The following is a 22,562-nucleotide window of genomic DNA, read 5'->3' on the forward strand; positions in this document are numbered from 1 at the left end:
TGGGTCTGGCTGCTCCCCTGGATGTCTCCCTCACCCGGAGCAGGCCGGTGTCCGCAGGCTGCCCTGGGAAAGCGAAGGCCCAGGGCTGTGGTCCAATTAGCAGCACCCCCCGGAGGGCGGGTTGGGGAGGGCGGGAGGAGGGCGCGGAGCCACACTGGGCCCTGCGCTAGCAGCATCCCTCTCCCTCTGTTGTTATGACCCGGGAGGCGGTGGTCAGGAGCAGCAGGGCTTTGTGGAGGTAAAAATAGCCCCGCTTGCTGGGGAGCAGCAGGAGACAGAGCAGCGGAGCGGGCGGGGGGAGCCGGGGGGAGCGGGGGGGTGGGGAGCCAGGGGTGCCGGCTGCCGGCAGACGAGGCTCTCATTAGCTGGCCTCCACACAAAGGCGGAGGGGGAGGAAGGAGGCCGCAGGGCTGACGCTAATGACCGGCATCCCGCTTTCATGCTCCGGCTGAGCCTCCGGGGCCTCCAGGCGCCCAGGGCACGGCTGGAGGCAGTGCCAAAGGGCAGCCCCTCCCCTGGAAGGGCGGGGGGGGGGCGCTCATGGCTTCCCTGGAGCGGCCACAGAGGGCGGCGGGGCAGAGGGGACGGCCTGTGCCCAGGCAGGGCTGTGAGCGAACAGATGTGAGACGCGATTTGGGGTGAAACAATCTCAGGTCCCTGATGTGGGCCTGCCTTGGGGCTGTCCCCGCCGTGCCCCTCGCAGGTGGGCGGCGAGGCGTCCTGGCCGTGATAAACGGGCGCCCTCCAGACCGGGGCCCTCCCACACCGCCAGCCTGCCCCCCTCGGCTGCCCCCCAGGGAGCCTGCCCATGAGCCCCCGCCCTCGGTTTTGTGCATGAGCCACAGCATGCTCCCACGTGGCTTAAAAAGTGTCGCTCGTGGTCCCGGGAAGCAGCTTTTAGAAAGAAACTGGCCGAACGCAAGTGAACCCCGAGTCTGAGCTGCTGTTTCTTCTGTGGAGTTGAGATCCTCCTGCTTCTCCTCTTCCTCCTCTTTCACCTCCCTCTATTCCTCTCCTCCTCTTCCTCCTCCAAGGTGCTGGGCTAGTGCGTGACCTGTGTCAGCAGGTCATCCCCACGCGGAGTGTGTGGTGTGCCCGCCTGCGCTGGCTGCCCAGGACACCGAGGCCGGACCCTCCTTGTAGGTTGATCATCCCCCAGGCGGGGCTGGGACACGGTGCCCACAACGGGCACAAGCCTCCCTGGGGGCCGCCAGCTTCTAATGGGCTGGGCCGCCAGTCCCTGACCGCCGGCCGGAGCCCTGCGGCACCAGGGGGCTGGGCAGCGCTGGGGTTCCCTTCTGTTTAGATGCACGGGCCTGGGGCGGGGGGGGTGAGCATTGCGCCCTGAGATGCCTGCTCCAGGCTGCAGGCTGGCGGGGGCGGGGGGGGGGGGAATGGGGGCGGGGAGGAGAAGTTGTGTTGGGAGGCAGCCGTCCAGCCGGGAGCTCTTGTGACAGTCCCCGGTAATTAGTCCTAACGAGGCTGAGAATGGAATTAGCACCTCGAGGAAAACGGTTTAGAATGAGGGTCCTTGGCAGCGCGGCTGATTAATTTTTTATGGAAAGATTGCACATCAGCACCATCGCAGGAAATGAGCTGGCCCGTCATCGTACACGCTGTTTCCCTGCGCGCCCGCCCGCAGCGCCCGCGTGGCCGACGAGGGGGGCTGCGTCTCGGTTCCCCGGCACCCCAGCCGGTGCCCGCCCGCACCCGGCCTGCAGCTCCTCTGGGGAGCGGACAGGTCCCGTGTCCATACGTGCCGCCCCGCTGGCTGGGCCCTGGCTGCGGCCTTCCCCTCACTCTGCACCGCGTGCCCGCCCCGTGCGTAACCACCTGTCACTTCTCCCGTCACCTCTGTCCGGCCCAGTCCCCTCTCCTGTGGTCCGCTGTGTCTCGGCTCCAGGTGCTGCCCTGAGCGGGTCAGCTGGGGGGTGGGGAGGCTCCGCTGGGCCTTGTGGTGGAGGGGACCATCCTCGTCTGCCCGCTCCGAGGCCGCCCCAGGGCCAGGTACGCGGCGGGTGTGTGCGGATTCGTCCTGCAGAGTTAGCACGGCCCCATAACCGAAGGTCCACGGTGCCCCTGATCATCCTGCTGCACTCCTGAAGAGGTTTGGGGGGTTGTGCCACGTGTGTGCCAACTGCAGATTCCGAGGGCATCCCTGCGTTTACAGAAGCAGTGTGTCCCCACATGTGGGCGGATGCCAACCAGATCGGCTTCCAAGTCCCCGTCCCCGCAGGTTGCCTGTGCCCCCACCTGTCCCATGGACTGCCTGTGCCCCGGGGGCTGCCTGTCCCGGGGGCTGTCTGTGCCCCGGGGGCTGCCTGTGTCCCGGGGGCTGTCTGTCCCGGGGGCTGCCTGTGCCCCGGGGGCTGCCTGTCCCGGGGGCTGTCTGTGCCCCGGGGGCTGCCTGTGCCCCGGGGGCTGTCTGTCCTGGGGGCTGCCTGTGCCCCATGGGGAGCCCGTCCCTCACGGTTCCAGCCTGCAGTGCATCCATCTAAAGAGGCTCCCTCTGTCCTGGAGAACCTCAGGCCACTCCCCTGGTTTCCATGGCGATGTCAGCTTCCCATCGCCGCTCCTGAGGGATTGGGAATTCGTTATTTCATACTCAGGCCCTGCGCTCCGCCTTCCGCCTCCAGACTTGGTGGGACCATCCGCGGGGAGGAGGCGTGGGGGGCCAGGGCTGGCCTTCACGGAGGAGCCCCGCCCCGCGGCGGCCGGCGGCGGCCATGTGGAACCCCGGAGCACTGTGGCCGGAGCTTTCAGGGAGAATGCCAGGCGAAGCGGAAACACTCAGAGGCCCCAGGGTCATGTTTCTTTATTTGGAAACGAAACCCGCTGGCTGGTGACCGTGACCTTGACTGGAACGCACGTCTCTGTGGAATACCGGTCGCTCCTCGCCTGGCTAGGCTGTGTTGTTGGGGGTCTGTTCAGTCAAGCCGAGCATGTGTGTGGGTGCCCCCCTTCCCCGCTGCTGGGAGAGCCCATGTGCCAGCCTCGCCCAGGGCACCCGGGCCGTGGCCTGTGCCCCCCGCAGGCCCGCCCCCACGCCGCTGTCAGCGGGGCCGGGAAGGAGCCTAGGCCTGCCTGCCGGTTCGCACGGTCTGCGACGGCTCAGGAGAGGCTCACGTCCCTCCTGCCTCCCGCTCCGCCGAGGACGCGGGCTTTTTGTGGACCTTGGCAGCGGCAGGCAGGCAGGCAGGCGGGCAGGGAGCCTCGGGTCAGATCCGCTCGATGCTCCATGTCATCATCTGGATCACCCACATGCGCGGCGGGGCGTGCGGCCAGCCGGGATTCCGTCGCCCTCTGACCCTGCGCCGGGGAGGGAGGCTGAGGGGCTGGGCCGGGGGAGGCAGATTCGAGCAGGAGCCATCTCTCACGGGGACTGCTTTGACAATCAGGATCCTTTAGAAACCTCACGTGGGCTGAGGGCTAGTCCTCTGCTGGTGGGTTTGTAGCGAGTTCCGTGGAAGCTGGGCCCCGGAGGCCTGGCCAGGGAGCGGGAGGTCAGGTGTCCACAGGGGGCCACGGGGGCAGACGCGGCCCGTGTGGTCCCCCGCAGGGACACAGACAGGTTCAGCTGTGGCAGGTGGGGAGCTCCCCGTCACATGCGGTATGCAAGCTCCGAGGCCCGCTGGCTGGGATGTGGGACGGCGGTGACGTGGGCATGAGGAGCCAGCTATTAGTCTCCCCACCCAGCGCCTTCTCGCCACGGGGGCGGCTGCTGCGGGGTCCCACGGACGGGGGGGATGCCCAAGGCCGGGGAGAGGGCAGCGTTCCGCGCCCGCCCCCAGCACGGGCAGAGCCCGTTCGGACGCAGCGGCCGGGCTCTCTGAGGCAGCCTCCGTGTGCAGGGCTCACGCAGACGCCTCCGCAGACGCCGTGCTCCTCTAGGCCGCGGCGCCGAGGGGACCCGGGAGGACAGCCGGGGACACGTGCTTTTGGAAACCGCCAGGTGTCCTTCCAAACGCCTCCTGCCAGTGCTCAGGCCTGAAGGCCCGGCTGTGGCGGTCTGCCTCTCCGGGCCCGGACCCTCCCGGCCTTTGGCTGCCTCTGCCCTCCTGCTGCCCCGCCCGGCGGGATGGGGTGGGGTGGGGGCAGACACCTGCTATCACAGGCCCCCGCCGCGTATTCTAGACGAGGCCACTCCACAGCCGTGAGCACCAGCGTGCCTGGAGGCCGTCTCTGCAGGCTCCCTCGGGGTCAGGATCTGCAGGCCGCAGGGTCATGGCTGCCCGTGTGACTGACAGCCCAGCTGAGGGCCCACGGGGCCGCGGTCCCTGTGCTCAGAGGCAGGGGTTCGGGCTCTGCGGGGGCCTCCCCCAGGCCCGCTGGGCGAGGAGGGCGGCTCCCGGTGCCAGCTCTCCCGGAGCCCACAGCTGGGCTTCACAGGGCGGGCCCTCCGGGCGGGCCCTCCGGGCGGGCCGTGCGCCCAGCCTGGCTTTGCTCAGAAGCGGAGTTGCTGGCAGCTCTCCAGTCTCCCCGCGTCTGGGAGGGAGTGAGCTCCCGGTGGGTTCCGGCTCACTGCCGGGAGGAGCTGGCGGGGTCCTGCCGGGGAAGCCGGGGTTTCTAAGGTGCGGTTCCGCAGCCGGGCGGGGCAGGAGCTGAGTGGGGGTGGCGGGCGTGGGCCTCAGGCCTCACTGCAGGCAGGGTCTGGCGCAGACACTCCTGTGGCTTTTGCTCCGGGGAGGGCAGCGCCGTTCTCCTCCTGCCTCTGGGCGACGTTGCCGGCTGCACAGTGAGGCCCCGGCGGCCGCTCCGGGCTGTCCCCGGGCTCCACGGCCCAGCGGGGCCCCGAGACCAGGCGCCCCCTGAGAGGCCACACCCGTCAGGACCCCGAGAGAGAGGAGCTGATTTCCTGCTCGCCCCCAGGGGACGGGAGGGGCTCACTGGCCCAGAGACTGGCCAGCAAACCCTGACAGGGCGCAGATTGGGGAAGGACCAGCCGCTCTGTGTGACCCTGAGCTTCTCAGCAGCGCCCTCTACAGGACAGGGTCAAAGCCACTGCTCTGGGGGAGGGAGGGAGTCCCGACCACCTGCCTTGGAGAGCCCGGAGCCAGAGGGTGTGGGGGACTGACCGCAGGCCCATCCAGAGTCGGGGGCAGCGGGGGGCTGTGGGAGACTGTGGGGTCCTTGGCTCCGGCAGACACAGGCTCCACGCCAGGGCCCACAAGGCATTCAGGGCCCCACAAAAATGTTTTAATTTCCTTTAAGATGAGAAGAAAAATGAATTTCTAGGTCAAGGAAACCACTTGGTATACAACAGGAATACGTTCTTCCCTCTACCAGTGCAACCCTAAGCTGTCACCGTTAATGTTTTTATGGAGGAAGGGCCCAGGGAAGCCCGAGGCCTCCGCCCCCGGAGGTTGGCTTGCACCCCGAATGGCTCAGGGGCGGGGCCAGACACAGGACAGGACCTCCCGTCCTTTTCTCCGGCGCTCAGGGGGCGAGGAATCGGTCTGTGACCTGAGCTCAGTGGGCCCCCTAGGCCTCTACCTGAGCCGGCATGCCGCCCGCAGCCCTGGGACTGGCCTCCGGGGTGCCGGCCGGCCGGTCTGGCCCAGGGACGGGGCTCAGGGCTGCTGCGGCCCACACCTCGGCTCCCCCAGCCTCCCTCTCTCTTCTCCGGCCTCGTCTCTGTCCCCAGCTGCTCTGTGCCCATGGGACAGCCTCGTTTCCAAAGGAGATTCCTGGAAGACGCGAGCATGTGGCTCGGTGGCTGCGGACGGGCGGGGAGGCTGTGGGCCCTGGACCCCGGGCGGGCGGGTTTTGTTTAAAACCGGGATCAGCCATCCCAGGAGGTGCCGGCACGTCGGGTGCTGCCTGTCGTGTGGCGGGGACCCCGTCAGCGTGTCCGTCGCCGTCACTGCCGGAGCTGCCCCGATGAGGCCGCCTCCCTGGGGAGGGGCCGGCCGCTCCATCAGTAACCGGCTGCGGTGGCTGTTGGAGGCGCGGAGGTGAAAATAGAACGCGGACCGCTATGAGACAGGAGGAGCGATGCTGTTTTCCCGGCCCCTCACCCCGTTACAGCCACGCTCTCCCGTCAGACTCCTGTGCACGGCCGCTCCCACAGCCACCGCCCTCCCCGGTGTCTGCGGCTGCCGGCTTGACGGCCCTCCGGAGCTCCGAGCTCACTCTGCCTTTACACCCCGTCCGTGCCTCTGAGAGGGCCTGGTGGAGGGAGGCGCTGGGCGGGCCCTTGGATTTCCCGTGGTGGGACCTGGGGAGGGAGTCAGTGGGGTGCTGGGGGACAGGGGGTCAGTGGGGGACAGGGGGTCAGTGGGGGACAGGGAGTCAGTGGGGGACGGGGTCAGTGGGGGACAGGGGGTCAGTGGGGGACAGGGAGTCAGTGGGGGACAGGGAGTCAGTGGGGGACAGGGGGTCAGTGGGGACAGGGGGTCAGTGGGGGGAGGGAGTCAGTGGGGGACAGGGGGTCAGTGGGGGACAGGGGGTCAGTGGGGGACAGGGAGTCAGTGGGGGACAGGGAGTCAGTGGGGGACGGGGTCAGTGGGGGACAGGGGGTCAGTGGGGGACAGGGGGTCAGTGGGGGACAGGGGGTCAGTGGGGGACAGGGGGTCAGTGGGGACAGGGGGTCAGTGGGGGACAGGGAGTCAGTGGGGGACAGGGAGTCAGTGGGGGACAGGGAGTCAGTGGGGGACAGGGGGTCAGTGGGGGACAGGGAGTCAGTGGGGGACAGGGGGTCAGTGGGGGACAGGGGGTCAGTGGGGGAGGGAGTCAGTGGGGGACAGGGAGTCAGTGGGGGACAGGGAGTCAGTGGGGGACAGGGGGTCAGTGGGGGACAGGGGGTCAGTGGGGACAGGGAGTCAGTGGGGGACAGGGAGTCAGTGGGGGACAGGGGGTCAGTGGGGGACAGGGAGTCAGTGGGGGACAGGGAGTCAGTGGGGGACAGGGGGTCAGTGGGGGACAGGGGGTCAGTGGGGGACAGGGGGTCAGTGGGGACAGGGGGTCAGTGGGGGACAGGGAGTCAGTGGGGGACAGGGAGTCAGTGGGGGGAGGGAGTCAGTGGGGGACAGGGGGTCAGTGGGGGACAGGGAGTCAGTGGGGGACAGGGGGTCAGTGGGGGACAGGGGGTCAGTGGGGGGAGGGAGTCAGTGGGGGACAGGGGGTCAGTGGGGGACAGGGAGTCAGTGGGGGACAGGGGGTCAGTGGGGGGAGGGAGTCAGTGGGGGACAGGGGGTCAGTGGGGGACAGGGAGTCAGTGGGGGGAGGGAGTCAGTGGGGGACAGGGGGTCAGTGGGGGACAGGGGGTCAGTGGGGGACAGGGAGTCAGTGGGGGACAGGGGGTCAGTGGGGGACAGGGGGTCAGTGGGGGACAGGGAGTCAGTGGGGGACAGGGAGTCAGTGGGGGACAGGGAGTCAGTGGGGGACAGGGAGTCAGTGGGGGACAGGGAGTCAGTGGGGGACAGGGGGTCAGTGGGGACAGGGAGTCAGTGGGGGGAGGGAGTCAGTGGGGGACAGGGGGTCAGTGGGGGACAGGGAGTCAGTGGGGGACAGGGAGTCAGTGGGGGACAGGGGGTCAGTGGGGGACAGGGGGTCAGTGGGGGACAGGGAGTCAGTGGGGGACAGGGAGTCAGTGGGGGACAGGGAGTCAGTGGGGGACAGGGGGTCAGTGGGGACAGGGAGTCAGTGGGGGGAGGGAGTCAGTGGGGGACAGGGGGTCAGTGGGGGACAGGGGGTCAGTGGGGGACAGGGGGTCAGTGGGGGACAGGGAGTCAGTGGGGGGAGGGAGTCAGTGGGGGACAGGGGGTCAGTGGGGGACAGGGGGTCAGTGGGGGACAGGGGGTCAGTGGGGGACAGGGGGTCAGTGGGGGACAGGGAGTCAGTGGGGGACAGGGGGTCAGTGGGGGACAGGGGGTCAGTGGGGGACAGGGGGTCAGTGGGGGACAGGGAGTCAGTGGGGGGAGGGAGTCAGTGGGGGACAGGGAGTCAGTGGGGGACAGGGGGTCAGTGGGGGACAGGGGGTCAGTGGGGGACAGGGGGTCAGTGGGGGAGGGAGTCAGTTGGGGACAGGGAGTCAGTGGGGGAGGGAGTCAGTGGGGGGAGGGAGTCAGTGGGGACAGGGGGTCAGTGGGGGACAGGGGGTCAGTGGGGGACAGGGGGTCAGTGGGGGACAGGGGGTCAGTGGGGGAGGGAGTCAGTTGGGGACAGGGAGTCAGTGGGGGACAGGGAGTCAGTGGGGGACAGGGGGTCAGTGGGGACAGGGAGTCAGTGGGGGGAGGGAGTCAGTGGGGGACAGGGGGTCAGTGGGGGACAGGGGGTCAGTGGGGGACAGGGGGTCAGTGGGGGACAGGGGGTCAGTGGGGGACAGGGAGTCAGTGGGGGACAGGGGGTCAGTGGGGGACAGGGGGTCAGTGGGGGACAGGGAGTCAGTGGGGGACAGGGAGTCAGTGGGGGACAGGGAGTCAGTGGGGGGAGGGAGTCAGTGGGGGACAGGGGGTCAGTGGGGACAGGGAGTCAGTGGGGGGAGGGAGTCAGTGGGGGACAGGGGGTCAGTGGGGGACAGGGGGTCAGTGGGGGACAGGGGGTCAGTGGGGGACAGGGGGTCAGTGGGGGACAGGGAGTCAGTGGGGGACAGGGGGTCAGTGGGGGACAGGGGGTCAGTGGGGGACAGGGGGTCAGTGGGGGACAGGGAGTCAGTGGGGGGAGGGAGTCAGTGGGGGACAGGGGGTCAGTGGGGGACAGGGGGTCAGTGGGGGACAGGGGGTCAGTGGGGGACAGGGGGTCAGTGGGGGACAGGGAGTCAGTGGGGGACAGGGGGTCAGTGGGGGACAGGGGGTCAGTGGGGGACAGGGGGTCAGTGGGGGACAGGGAGTCAGTGGGGGGAGGGAGTCAGTGGGGGACAGGGGGTCAGTGGGGGACAGGGAGTCAGTGGGGGGAGGGAGTCAGTGGGGGACAGGGAGTCAGTGGGGACAGGGGGTCAGTGGGGGACAGGGAGTCAGTGGGGGACAGGGGGTCAGTGGGGGACAGGGGGTCAGTGGGGGAGGGAGTCAGTGGGGGACAGGGGGTCAGTGGGGGACAGGGAGTCAGTGGGGGACAGGGGGTCAGTGGGGGACAGGGAGTCAGTGGGGGACAGGGGGTCAGTGGGGGACAGGGAGTCAGTGGGGGACAGGGGGTCAGTTGGGGACAGGGGGTCAGTGGGGGGAGGGAGTCAGTGGGGGACAGGGAGTCAGTGGGGGACAGGGAGTCAGTGGGGGACAGGGGGTCAGTGGGGGACAGGGGGTCAGTTGGGGACAGGGAGTCAGTGGGGGACAGGGGGTCAGTGGGGGGAGGGAGTCAGTGGGGACAGGGAGTCAGTGGGGGACAGGGGGTCAGTGGGGGACAGGGAGTCAGTGGGGGGAGGGAGTCAGTGGGGGACAGGGAGTCAGTGGGGGGAGGGAGTCAGTGGGGGGAGGGAGTCAGTGGGGGACAGGGGGTCAGTGGGGGACAGGGGGTCAGTGGGGACAGGGAGTCAGTGGGGGACAGGGGGTCAGTGGGGGAGGGAGTCAGTGGGGGGAGGGAGTCAGTGGGGGACAGGGGGTCAGTGGGGGACAGGGGGTCAGTGGGGGACAGGGGGTCAGTTGGGGACAGGGAGTCAGTGGGGGACAGGGGGTCAGTGGGGGGAGGGAGTCAGTGGGGACAGGGAGTCAGTGGGGGACAGGGAGTCAGTGGGGACAGGGGGTCAGTGGGGGACAGGGGGTCAGTGGGGGACAGGGAGTCAGTGGGGGGAGGGAGTCAGTGGGGGACAGGGAGTCAGTGGGGGGAGGGAGTCAGTGGGGGACAGGGGGTCAGTGGGGGACAGGGGGTCAGTTGGGGACAGGGAGTCAGTGGGGGACAGGGGGTCAGTGGGGGGAGGGAGTCAGTGGGGACAGGGAGTCAGTGGGGGACAGGGAGTCAGTGGGGACAGGGGGTCAGTGGGGGACAGGGGGTCAGTGGGGGACAGGGGGTCAGTGGGGGACAGGGGGTCAGTGGGGGGAGGGAGTCAGTGGGGGGAGGGAGTCAGTGGGGGACAGGGGGTCAGTGGGGGACAGGGAGTCAGTGGGGGACAGGGGGTCAGTGGGGGACAGGGGGTCAGTGGGGGGAGGGAGTCAGTGGGGGACAGGGGGTCAGTGGGGGACAGGGGGTCAGTGGGGGACAGGGGGTCAGTGGGGGACAGGGGGTCAGTGGGGGACAGGGGGTCAGTGGGGGACAGGGGGTCAGTGGGGGACAGGGGGTCAGTTGGGGACAGGGGGTCAGTGGGGGACAGGGGGTCAGTGGGGGAGGGAGTCAGTGGGGGGAGGGAGTCAGTGGGGGACAGGGGGTCAGTGGGGGACAGGGGGTCAGTGGGGGACAGGGGGTCAGTTGGGGACAGGGAGTCAGTGGGGGGTGGGAGTCAGTGGGGGACAGGGAGTCAGTGGGGACAGGGGGTCAGTGGGGGACAGGGAGTCAGTGGGGGACAGGGGGTCAGTTGGGGACAGGGGGTCAGTGGGGGACAGGGGGTCAGTGGGGGAGGGAGTCAGTGGGGGGAGGGAGTCAGTGGGGGACAGGGGGTCAGTGGGGGACAGGGGGTCAGTGGGGGACAGGGGGTCAGTTGGGGACAGGGAGTCAGTGGGGGGTGGGAGTCAGTGGGGGACAGGGAGTCAGTGGGGACAGGGGGTCAGTGGGGGACAGGGGGTCAGTGGGGGGAGGGAGTCAGTGGGGGAGGGAGTCAGTGGGGGACAGGGGGTCAGTGGGGGACAGGGAGTCAGTGGGGGAGGGAGTCAGTGGGGGACAGGGGGTCAGTTGGGGACAGGGAGTCAGTGGGGGGTGGGGGTCAGTGGGGGACAGGGAGTCAGTGGGGGACAGGGAGTCAGTGGGGGACAGGGGGTCAGTTGGGGACAGGGGGTCAGTGGGGGACAGGGGGTCAGTGGGGGACAGGGGGTCAGTGGGGGACAGGGGGTCAGTTGGGGACAGGGAGTCAGTGGGGGACAGGGGGTCAGTGGGGGGAGGGAGTCAGTGGGGGAGGGAGTCAGTGGGGGACAGGGGGTCAGTGGGGGGAGGGAGTCAGTGGGGGAGGGAGTCAGTGGGGGACAGGGGGTCAGTGGGGGACAGGGAGTCAGTGGGGGAGGGAGTCAGTGGGGGACAGGGGGTCAGTTGGGGACAGGGAGTCAGTGGGGGGTGGGGGTCAGTGGGGGACAGGGAGTCAGTGGGGGAGGGAGTCAGTGGGGGACAGGGGGTCAGTGGGGGACAGGGAGTCAGTGGGGGACAGGGAGTCAGTGGGGGACAGGGAGTCAGTGGGGGACAGGGGGTCAGTGGGGGACAGGGAGTCAGTGGGGGACAGGGGGTCAGTGGGGGACAGGGGGTCAGTGGGGGACAGGGAGTCAGTGGGGGACAGGGGGTCAGTGGGGGACAGGGGGTCAGTGGGGGACAGGGGGTCAGTGGGGGACAGGGGGTCAGTGGGGGGAGGGAGTCAGTGGGGGACAGGGGGTCAGTGGGGGACAGGGAGTCAGTGGGGGACAGGGGGTCAGTGGGGGACAGGGGGTCAGTGGGGGACAGGGAGTCAGTGGGGGACAGGGGGTCAGTGGGGGACAGGGGGTCAGTGGGGGGAGGGAGTCAGTGGGGGACAGGGAGTCAGTGGGGGACAGGGGGTCAGTGGGGGGAGGGAGTCAGTGGGGGACAGGGAGTCAGTGGGGGACAGGGGGTCAGTGGGGGACAGGGAGTCAGTGGGGGGAGGGAGTCAGTGGGGGACAGGGAGTCAGTGGGGGACAGGGGGTCAGTGGGGGACAGGGGGTCAGTGGGGGACAGGGGGTCAGTGGGGGACAGGGGGTCAGTGGGGGACAGGGGGTCAGTGGGGGACAGGGGGTCAGTGGGGGAGGGAGTCAGTGGGGGACAGGGGGTCAGTGGGGGGAGGGAGTCAGTGGGGACAGGGGGTCAGTGGGGGACAGGGGGTCAGTGGGGGACAGGGAGTCAGTGGGGGACAGGGAGTCAGTGGGGGACAGGGGGTCAGTGGGGGACAGGGGGTCAGTGGGGGACAGGGGGTCAGTTGGGGACAGGGAGTCAGTGGGGGACAGGGGGTCAGTGGGGGGAGGGAGTCAGTGGGGGAGGGAGTCAGTGGGGGACAGGGGGTCAGTGGGGGACAGGGAGTCAGTGGGGGAGGGAGTCAGTGGGGGACAGGGGGTCAGTTGGGGACAGGGAGTCAGTGGGGGGTGGGGGTCAGTGGGGGGTGGGGGTCAGTGGGGGACAGGGAGTCAGTGGGGGACAGGGAGTCAGTGAGGGACAGGGAGTCAGTGGGGGACAGGGGGTCAGTGGGGGGAGGGAGTCAGTGGGGGAGGGAGTCAGTGGGGGACAGGGGGTCAGTGGGGGACAGGGGGTCAGTGGGGGACAGGGAGTCAGTGGGGGAGGGAGTCAGTGGGGGACAGGGGGTCAGTTGGGGACAGGGAGTCAGTGGGGGAGGGGGTCAGTGGGGGGAGGGAGTCAGTGGGGGGAGGGAGTCAGTGGGGGACAGGGAGTCAGTGGGGGACAGGGGGTCAGTGGGGGGAGGGAGTCAGTGGGGACAGGGGGTCAGTGGGGGACAGGGGGTCAGTGGGGGACAGGGGGTCAGTGGGGGACAGGGAGTCAGTGGGGGACAGGGAGTCAGTGGGGAACAGGGAGTCAGTGGGGGACAGGGGGTCAGTGGGGGGAGGGAGTCAGTGGGGGGAGGGAGTCAGTGGGGGACAGGGAGTCAGTGGGGGACAGGGAGTCAGTGGGGGACAGGGAGTCAGTGGGGGACAGGGAGTCAGTGGGGGGAGGGAGTCAGTGGGGACAGGGGGTCAGTGGGGGACAGGGGGTCAGTGGGGGACAGGGGGTCAGTGGGGGACAGGGAGTCAGTGGGGGACAGGGAGTCAGTGGGGAACAGGGAGTCAGTGGGGGACAGGGGGTCAGTGGGGGGAGGGAGTCAGTGGGGGGAGGGAGTCAGTGGGGGGAGGGAGTCAGTGGGGGGAGGGAGTCAGTGGGGGACAGGGAGTCAGTGGGGGGAGGGAGTCAGTGGGGGACAGGGGGTCAGTGGGGACAGGGAGTCAGTTGGGGACAGGGAGTCAGTGGGGGACAGGGGGTCAGTGGGGGACAGGGAGTCAGTGGGGGACGGGGTCAGTGGGGGGAGGGAGTCAGTGGGGGACAGGGGGTCAGTGGGGGACAGGGAGTCAGTGGGGGGAGGGAGTCAGTGGGGGACAGGGAGTCAGTGGGGAACAGGGAGTCAGTGGGGGACAGGGAGTCAGTGGGGGACAGGGGGTCAGTGGGGGACAGGGGGTCAGTGGGGGGAGGGAGTCAGTGGGGGACAGGGAGTCAGTGGGGGACAGGGAGTCAGTGGGGGACAGGGGTTCAGTGGGGACAGGGAGTCAGTGGGGGACAGGGGGTCAGTGGGGGACAGGGAGTCAGTGGGGGACGGGGTCAGTGGGGGACAGGGAGTCAGTGGGGGACAGGGAGTCAGTGGGGGACAGGGAGTCAGTGGGGGACAGGGGGTCAGTGGGGACAGGGGGTCAGTGGGGGACAGGGGGTCAGTGGGGGACAGGGGGTCAGTGGGGACAGGGAGTCAGTGGGGGACAGGGAGTCAGTGGGGGACAGGGAGTCAGTGGGGGACAGGGGGTCAGTGGGGGGTGGGAATCAGTGGGGGACAGGGGGTCAGTGGGGGACAGGGGTTCAGTGGGGGACAGGGGGTCAGTGGGGGACAGGGGGTCAGTGGGGGACAGGGGGTCAGTGGGGGGAGGGAGGGGACAGGAACCAGGGGCGGGTCTTGGAGGCTTCCTGGAGGCGGTGTCAGTTAGACTGCGGTCTGAGAGTGGAGTGGGAAGTAGCGTGGGGTTGGGGGGGGTTGGGGCAGGGTCCCAGGTGAGGAGCAGCTCTGCGAGGCCTGGAATGGCTGGAGCTTAGAAGGGAGGGCGAGGGGGGCGGCCAGGCAGCTGAGCGGGAGGGGCCGGTCCTGCTCGGTGAATCACCTAGGCCCTTTGGGCAGAAGCCCGTGCCCAGAGGGAGGAGCCCCGCCCTGAGTGCCAGCGGAGGGAGCCTGAGGCGGTGCCTGGCCAGCACGGGGTGAGGTTCACTCCTGATGGACCCGGGTCCCCCAGCGGCCACTCTGGCTTGGCCTCCCTCTGCAGAGCACCGGCCTCCGGGCCTGGGCTGCGGGGCGGGCGGAGGGACCCGCTCTGCTCCCAGCAGCAGGGCCGCCGCGGAGCGTGGTTTTAATCCTCGCTGTCCCCTCGGTGACACCCGCTCACCTCTCCGCTCTCAGCACCAGCCCGCGGGCCGCCACGCTGGCGGGGACACCCTGCTCCGGGGACGGAGCCGAGCACGGCGGCGGTGTGTGACCCCACATCAGCCAGGCTGAGGCTGCTCTGGGACCAGGGTGCTCCCACTGTGCCTCCCGGGTTCCCCTGGCAACGGAGTGTTTGAGGGGCCCAGGGGCAGTAGTGAAAGGAGATTTGACGGGCAGGACAATGCGGCGGCTGGCAGGTACCCGGGGGCGGCTGTGGCCCCCCCCCCCCCCCAGGCGAATCCTCCTGTCCTCGCTGCTCTGTGTCTGTTTGGGAGAACTCGGGTGCTCTCGAACACGCATGTTTTCATTCCTATCAACAGCGCGTTGCACAGGCCTGCGGTGACAAGGCCCAGGCAGGGCCCAGGTGGGGGGAATGGTTTTAACAACGAAGAGAGTGTGTGTGTGTGAGTGTGTGTGTGTGTGTGTGTGTGTGTGTGCGCTGTGTGTGCACTGTGCGTGCTGTGTGTGCATGTGCATGTGTGCGTGCATGTGTATGCCTTATGGGTGCACGCGCTCATGTATGTGCTCTTTGTGTGTGTGTGTATGCGCATGTTCGTTGCACATGCATGTGCATGTGTGTGCTCTCTCTGCGTGCTTGTGCGCACACATGTATGTTATGTGTGCACAGTGTGGTGACCTTTGGCCTGGCCCTGGCCATCTGGCTGCCTGGCTTGCCCTTCCCAACCTGCTGTCCTGGGCTCTGCCCAGCACCGGCCGTTCCGGGGAGAGTCCTGACGGCCCCTGCGCTGGGCCCGGGGCAGCCCCTGCAGCAGCAGCGGCCGGTGTCCGGGTTCTCCAAGGTGCAGGGGGCCGAGCCCGGCTTCCTGTATCACCCTGGGACCGCCGCCTGGCGGGCCCTTTGCCCTCAGCTGGAGGCTGTCCAGGGCTGGGTGTGGATTGTTCCCGCTGAGTGGCAGCTACTGGGCGGCCTCCTAGGACCGGGATGCCATTCGGAGGGCAGGAGCGAGGGGTCAGGGGCCGCACCAGCTCCTGTCTGTGCCGAGTGCAGGCGGCCGAGCCTGGGGGTGCCGGCTGGGGCGGGGGGGCAGCTGATACCCGCGACCCCAGCCTGGGGGGGGGGTCATTGCATCCTTCCCTGAGAACTGGGCACCCACTGATTCCTGCCTCTGCCTGTCGCCACTACAGGTGATCCTGATCCTGACCAAGTACTACCACGCCGACGCGGAGAAGGTGCTGGAAAGTTCTCTGTGGCGGTAAGTCAGCCGAGGGCGTCCTTCCTCCTGGCGTCTCAAAGGGGTGCAGCCTGCGCGTGGGCGGCCGGCGGCCCGTCTTCCGCCGGAAAAGGCGAATGGGGGAGCGGAGAGCAGAGGGGCGCGGCCGCGGGGCGCACAGCCTGGGGGACGGCAGCTGGAACCGCGCTGGCTCCTCGGTGCTCCCCGTGTCTCCCCGCCCGCCCTCCGAGGCCGGGTTCGCGGTGGGAACCCAGGGCGGGTACCGCTCCTGGCTCCGAGCTCCGGGCGCAGCTCCTGGGGTCCAGCCCCCGCTGATGGCCTCAGTGTCCGCGGCTCAGCAGGAAGGCTGGGCAGACGGAGACCGGGCGGGAGATGCCGACACGTGGCTGGGGGCCGAGCGGCAGGCGGCTGGAGGGGCACGGCCGGGAGGCTAGCACCCTCAGTTTACATCTGCTCCCCGAGGCGCCCGGCCCCCGTGGGCCACCGGTCCCCGGGCAGGGACTGTGTCCGCCGCGGCCACACCCTCCCCTTCCTCACGGAACCTTCTTGGTTCCCAGACGTGGCCCTGAGGACTACTCACCGCTCTTCTGTCTGACACCCACACACGGCACCGCAGCCGCCGGCCGGACGCCGGGGGTGCCAGCCCGGGAGCCGGTGGCTTTCGGCTCTGGCCCGGCCGTTAGCACGAGGGCTCCTGGCCACAGGTTCTTGCTGGGGTCGCTGGAGCCAGGCCTGCTCCGCTGGGTCGGGAATTTATGACCCAGTGGTGTCACTGAGCCTGAAGCAGCTCGCCCACCGGAGGGGCCGGGTTGGGGAACCCTCTCGGGCGGCCCCTGCGGTGGGGGTCGGCGGTTTGTTGTTGGGACGGCAGTGGACGCGGTGTGAGCGCCACGGCTCCAGCGCGCTCTGTGCTCCTGGCCGCGCTGTGAGGCTGTGCTCCAGGCTCGGTGGCAGGGAATCGCCTGGGGTGGGGCCCCCTTTTTTTAAAAAAAAAAAATAGGTGTGTTTTTTATTGGTTTCAGAGAGGAAGGGAGAGGGAGCGATAGAAACATCAGTGATGAGGGAGAGTCATGGATCGGCTGCCTCCTGCACGCCCCACACGGGGATCGAGCCCACAACCGGGCCTGTGCCCGGACCGGGATAGAACCCTGACCTGGTCAGGTCCATGTTCAACCACGGAGCCCCGCCGGCCGGGCATGGGGTCCCCCTGGAGGTGGGTGTCCGAGGATGGGTCCCTGGCTGCAGAGTGGACAGAGACCCTGGAGTCCTGTCTCCCCCCGAGTGGATCTGAGCCCCGTTTCGCCCCACTCCTGCGTGCCGGCGTCTGGGGGCCGAGGATCCGGAGGGCCGGGGCCCGGCAGCGCCTCCTCACAGTGAGGCGGGAAGTGAGCGGACCTGGGACGCGGTCGGAATGGCGCGCGGTCCTTCCGGTGTGGCCTGTCCTGCATGACGGCGTTGGGTGTGGTTAGACTTGGCTGCGGTTCTCGTGGGAGCTGGAGGCAGGGGTGGGGGCTGACCTGGGCCAGCCGCGTGGCCTGGGGCCTGCACTCCTTGTTGATGGGCCTCGGGCTCAGGATTCGTCAGAAGCAGGTTGTGGGAGCCTGACTCTGACCCTGACCCTGACCCTGACCCTAGCGGGGCTCCTTCTCCCCCGAGAGCCTCAGTCTCCTTCCCCACGAAGGGGATGAACACCCCGCGTGGGGCCGTGAGCACCCAGGGAGAGAACATGACACGTCCCTGGAACAGCGCACCGTCTAAATTTAGCTTCTCGCCGAGCAAACCAACAGATTCTAATTTCCCATGTTCCTCTCTCTCCGCGTCTCTGTGCGCAGAAGCTTCCTCTCCTTTATTAGCAACGCTGGCAGGAGCATCACTCATTTCCAGAAAATACCCCCCCCCGCCACCCGCTGGGTGCAATGACTGTTTATCTTCTTTTCCCTCTCATCCGCACTCGAGGATGTTTCTATTGATTTTTAGAGAGAGGAAGGGAGAGAGAGAGGAACATCAATATCGACAGTTTGCTTCCCGCACTTGCCCTGACCGGGCACCGAACCCACAGCCTTTGGAGCAGAGAGGATGCTCCGGCCCCTGAGCCGCCCGGCCAGGGCCGGCTTCCCTTCTTGCTGCTGCCAGGCCCGTGTGGTCAGACCCAGCGCAGCGCCCATGTTCGCCCCGATCGGAGAGTGCCTGCCCGCCCCTCTCCGACACCTTGCCTGCCCCTGAGCCCTCCTCCGCATGCTGAGCTCCGCAGGGAGCCGCTCGCCTTCTCCCTGCCGCAGGGCGAGCACCGTGGGGAGCCGATGTACGGCGGCCCTCGCAGACCGCTGGCTTCTCGGGAGGAAAGCGGGCCTCGCTGGGGCAGCGCCGCCTCCGGCTGCGGGCCCGACCGCTCTGCACAGTGATCTCAGGGCCAGACGGCTGCGGCGTGGCTCTCGCCTGCTCCCCGGCTCCCGGCCTGGTGCGGGCACAGCCCGTGTCCATTACTCGTCACACTTCCTCTGGGGACGGCTCTCTGCTCTGCCCCGCCCTCCTCGGCCCCGCTCTCCCCGGCCCCGCTCTCCCCGGCCCCGCCCTCCCCGGCCCCGCCCTCCCCGGCCCCGCCCTCCCCGGCCCCGCCCTCCCCGGCCCCGCCCTCCCCGGCCCCGCCCTCCCCGGCTCCGCCCTCCCCGGCCCCGCCCTCCCCGGCCCCGCCCTCCCCGGCCCCGCCCTCCCCGGCCCCGCTCTCCCCGGCCCCGCCCTCCCCGGCTCCGCCCTCCCCGGCCCCGCCCTCCCCGGCCCCGCCCTCCCCGGCCCCGCTCTCCCCGGCCCCGCCCTCCCCGGCCCCGCTCTCCCCTGCCCAGCTCTCTGGAAGGGTTTCCAAGTGGAACGCCGCCGCTGGTCTCTGCTGGGAGGCCCCCGCCCCGCCGGCCGGCCCTCTCTCCCCTAACACGTGGAGCTCAGCGGCCGGCGTTACAAATGGAGCCTGGGCGGGCACAGCCACGCCGGCCTCCGGACACTCGCTGCCGTAGGAAGCATCGCGGTGCGGTGCGGCCTCCTCTGCGGAGGTGTGGACGCCGGGCGCCCAGTCCCGGGTCCCGTGCGGAGACGGACGGCGCCGAGCGGGGTTCACCCCCGGGTGCGCTGTGTCAGGGCCGCGGTGCTGACCGCGCCAGGCGCTCACCCCGTGGCTGCGCGGGGAAATGAGGTTCCGTGCGCGTTGCTGGCGTGAGCCGGGAAGAGGGGCTTCAGAGAGGCTTGGACGGAGTGGCCGCTGCCCGGCAGTGCAGCTCGGGCTCCCCTGCGGCTCTGCTGGTTTCCGCTCCGGCTCCGCGGCTCCGCCCGCGGCCTCGGCCTCGCCCGGGCCCGGAGCCGGACGCAGACGCGCAGCTGGCCGCGAAGGTGACCGTGCGTGTGAACGGCCGCTCGGGGGGCCGGGGGGCCCCTCCCCGCGCAGCCCGCGACCTTGAATGTCCCGTCGGCTTCCCGCCGGCTGCGTGCTCAGCCAGCGCCTCACTGTTTGCTCTAGCATCGCCATGGAGACGGCGTTCGATTTAAACAGGCCTCGGAGCAGACAGGGAGTGAGAGAGGTGCCGACACACATGCTCTCAGGGTTTGAGTCTATTTAATCAGGATTTAATTTAAAACGACAGATGGCTGAGGTCAGGACCCCGACTGGAGGTGCTGTAAATTGCATTGTCACCATCACGCCAACCAGGGGAGGACGGAGTCCGGGGGGCGCCCTCCGGGGCGTGTGTGGAGCAAAGCTGAGCGCGGGGATGGGGTGCCAGGCCTACCCCAGGGCACGCTGGGACAGGGTCCCCAAAGGGGGACCATGGAAATGGGTTCTGCAGGATGCGTAGGAGTTCACCAGGCAGAGAAGGGCAGTGCAGCGGGGAAGGGACCCCCGGGTGAAGAGCCAGGCTGGAGCTGGGGCGTTCTTTTTTCCCCTCTCTCTGCTGCTGGAACAAACTGCCATAAACGCAGTGGCTTACACAGCACAGGGTCACTCTCATCAGTTCAGGGGGCGCAGAGGAGGTCCTGGCCTGTGCACAGGTGGCCTGCGGACGGCTCGGTCTCCCCGCGCGGCCTGGAGCCCTGCCTCTGGGCTGTGGGCCAGGGCCTCGAGGCTGACCCGGCGGGGAGCTGAGGCTCGGAGAGGGTGCGTTGTAGCAGCCCCTCCCCCGGGCGGGCCCCGCTCCCTGGGGAGGGGCAGGAATGCCTCCCAGGAGGGCCCAGCAGGGAGCAGGGAGAGGCGCGTGCAGGGAAGGCCGGGAGGTCCCGTCCCCGCACAGGGCTCCCCTGTGGGAGGCCCGGCCCCTGCGTGTCCAGCAGACTGCCGTCCGTCCTCGTGGAGGCCGCACCCCGCGGAGCTGGCTGGGCGCTGCTTCTCCCTGTGGGTGCGGGATCGGCGGGAGGGAGGGACGGCCCCTCCTTCCCTGGTCTTGGCCCCTGTGGCTGGGCTGGGGGTGCGTGGGCAGGTGCAGGCAGGGCCCGCGTGGGGCAGGATTCCGAGGGCTGCGTGTGACCTCCCGGCTGCCTCCGTCCGTCCTCATTCCACGTTCTGCCAAACCCAAATCACCCGCAGCTGCCAGCCGCCCCGCTCCAGCCATGCCCCGTCCCCCTGCCGGTGCCCCTGGCTGCCGGGGAGCGGCTGCTGGCTGTGCAGCCCCGGGCCGGCCGGTCTGGCTGCGGGCAGCGCGCAAACCTTCTCTCCTCTCCGCAGATGGATGTGGGGGACAGCTGACAGGCAGCCCGTGGGCGGCCGGCTCCCTCCTTCCCCAGGCTCTCTCCTGGGCCGGCCTGCGGAGCCGGTCTGGGAGGGGCGGAACTCCCGGCCCCTCCCACGGCCCAAATGTGCGGCTCCCTGACACCAGGCCCCTCCCGATGGCGACACCTGCCGGAGCCATCCCGGTCCCTCCTGGGCCGGGCGAGAGCCAGAGAGCCATGCCGGCTTCCGAGGGCAGGCGGCCGGCGGGAGGCAGGAGGCCTGTGCCGGCCTGTCCCCGCGCCCGGCCGGTGTACAGGGTGCTCCCACAGCCGGGACCGGAGAGGGGGCTGTGGGCGAGAAGCCGGAGGCCGAGGACAGAGGAGGCGCGGCTGTCCGGTCCCCCGCGTGGGCTGCGGTGGATTAGGATTCCGCAGAATGTCTCTGCACACGAGTGTGTGTGCCCAGCGCTCGCCCCGGCTCCCCTGAGCCTGAGGGTTTGGGGAGATGGGACATCGTGAGCCCCAGCCCGGGAGGCGCTGCGGCCCTCCGTCCGCTGCGCACAGCCCCGTGGGGACCTCCCAGGGCGCCCGCGTCCCTGCCGCCCCTCTCCTGGCCTCGGCCTCCGCTGGTGTCCCGCCCCGGCCTCTGACCTGGAAGGAATTGGAGGAGGGAACCGACAAGCAGCGAGAGAGGCTAAGGGGCTCGCTGCAGGGCAGGGGAGCCGGCTGTGTCTCCCCCCGAAACCCAGGTGCTGATTAGGAGGGAGATTTGCGAGAGGAAGTCAGTACGGTTGAACCCTGGAGAGAGGACAGAGGTCTCGCGGGAGGAGGGGTTTTGAAAGCCCCCTCCCTGAGGCAGGCCTCACGGCTGGCCTCTCCCACGTTCCTCCTCCTCCTCCTCCTCCTCCTCCTCCTCCTCCTCCTCCTCCTCCGTCACCGTGGCGAGGACCCCGCCCTCCCGGAGGCGGGAGGCCCCTGGAGGAATTTCAGGAATGAGAATCCCGAGGCCCAGTCACAGGTGGGGGAGTTGGGACTGGAACTCCAGCCTCTCGGTACGGTGGGTGTGAGGGTCCGACAGGCCGGGCTGGACTCTTGGCTCCGTCCCCCGCTGGCTGTGTGGCCTGGGGCCAGTCGCTGAGCCTCTCTGGTCTGTGTCTGACCTGTGAAGGGGAGGACGGCGGGTCTTCCTCCCGGTGTGCGGAGGGCGAGAGTCCAGCGGAGCTCCGGGCAGTGCCGCCGGGCGTGCGGGGAGCCCTCCGCTGGGGCCGTGGTCACACTGGCCCAGAGGCTGTCCTGGGAGGACAGACACTCGGGCGCCTCGGCTGAGCTTCCCCTCAGTTGTCGCTGGCGCCGTCTTGGGGGGCGGGCGGAGGGAAGGGGCACACGGGGACCCGCCCAGCACAGGGCGCCTGGTTTGGGAAGGGGGGGAGCTCAGGGCGGAGGGTCCCGGACGGCATCTCATCGCTGCGTGGGCGGGTCCCCGGGGAGCTGTGGTGGCACCCCGGCCTCTCACAGGCCGGCCGCGCGGGACTAGTGACAGCCCAGGGAGCACCGACACACCACTGTCTGCAGGGGTCCCCCCGCCCCGCCCCCACCCCGCAGGTCAGAGGAGCGGCTGCAGCCCGTCTCTCACAGAGAGGGCACACCGCTTCAGGTGGACAGCCTCTGGGCCAGTCCTGGGGCCGTGGGCCAGTCCTGGGGGCCGTGGGTCAGTCCTGGGGCCGTGGGTCAGTCCTGGGGCTGTGGGTCAGTCCTGGGGCCGTGGGTCAGTCCTGGGGCCGTGGGTCAGTCCTGGGGCCGTGGGTCAGCCCTGGGGGCCGTGGGTCAGTCCTGGGGCCGTGGGTCAGTCCTGGGGCCGTGGGTCAGCCCTGGGGCCGTGGGTCAGTCCTGGGGCCGTGGGTCAGTCCTGGGGCCGTGGGCCAGTCCTGGGGCCGTGGGTCAGTCCTGGGGCCGTGGGCCAGTCCTGGGGGCCGTTGGCCAGCCCTGGGGGCCGTGGGCCAGTCCTGGGGCCGTGGGCCAGCCCTGGGGGCCGTGGGTCAGTCCTGGGGCCGTGGGCCAGTCCTGGGGGCCGTGGGTCAGTCCTGGGGCCGTGGGTCAGTCCTGGGGCCGTGGGTCAGTCCTGGGGCCGTGGGTCAGTCCTGGGGCCGTGGGCCAGCCCTGGGGGCCGTTGGCCAGCCCTGGGGGCCGTGGGCCAGTCCTGGGGGCCGTGGGCCAGTCCTGGGGGCCGTGGGTCAGTCCTGGGGCCGTGGGTCAGTCCTGGGGCCGTGGGTCAGTCCTGGGGCCGTGGGTCAGTCCTGGGGCCGTGGGTCAGTCCTGGGGCCGTGGGTCAGCCCTGGGGGCCGTGGGTCAGTCCTGGGGCCGTGGGTCAGCCCTGGGGCCGTGGGTCAGTCCTGGGGCCGTGGGTCAGTCCTGGGGCCGTGGGCCAGTCCTGGGGCCGTGGGTCA

At 69.6% G+C, this 22,562-nt stretch overlaps 1 protein-coding gene across 1 annotated transcript in view; it reads left to right on the forward strand.

Moving 5' to 3' along the window:
• The window catches only part of SORCS2 (sortilin related VPS10 domain containing receptor 2), a 143,657-nt gene that overhangs the window by 41,751 nt on the left and 79,344 nt on the right, over positions 1–22,562 (forward strand). Inside the window, exon 2 of the mRNA XM_084881488.1 lies at positions 15,386–15,453. Within this exon, the coding sequence (XP_084737614.1) occupies positions 15,386–15,453 (68 nt within the window). The remainder of the gene's footprint in view (positions 1–15,385; positions 15,454–22,562) is intronic.

Source organism: Pipistrellus hanaki (assembly GCF_964339955.1).
Source record: "Pipistrellus hanaki genome assembly, chromosome: 1".
Classification (NCBI taxonomy): Eukaryota; Metazoa; Chordata; class Mammalia; order Chiroptera; family Vespertilionidae; genus Pipistrellus; species Pipistrellus hanaki.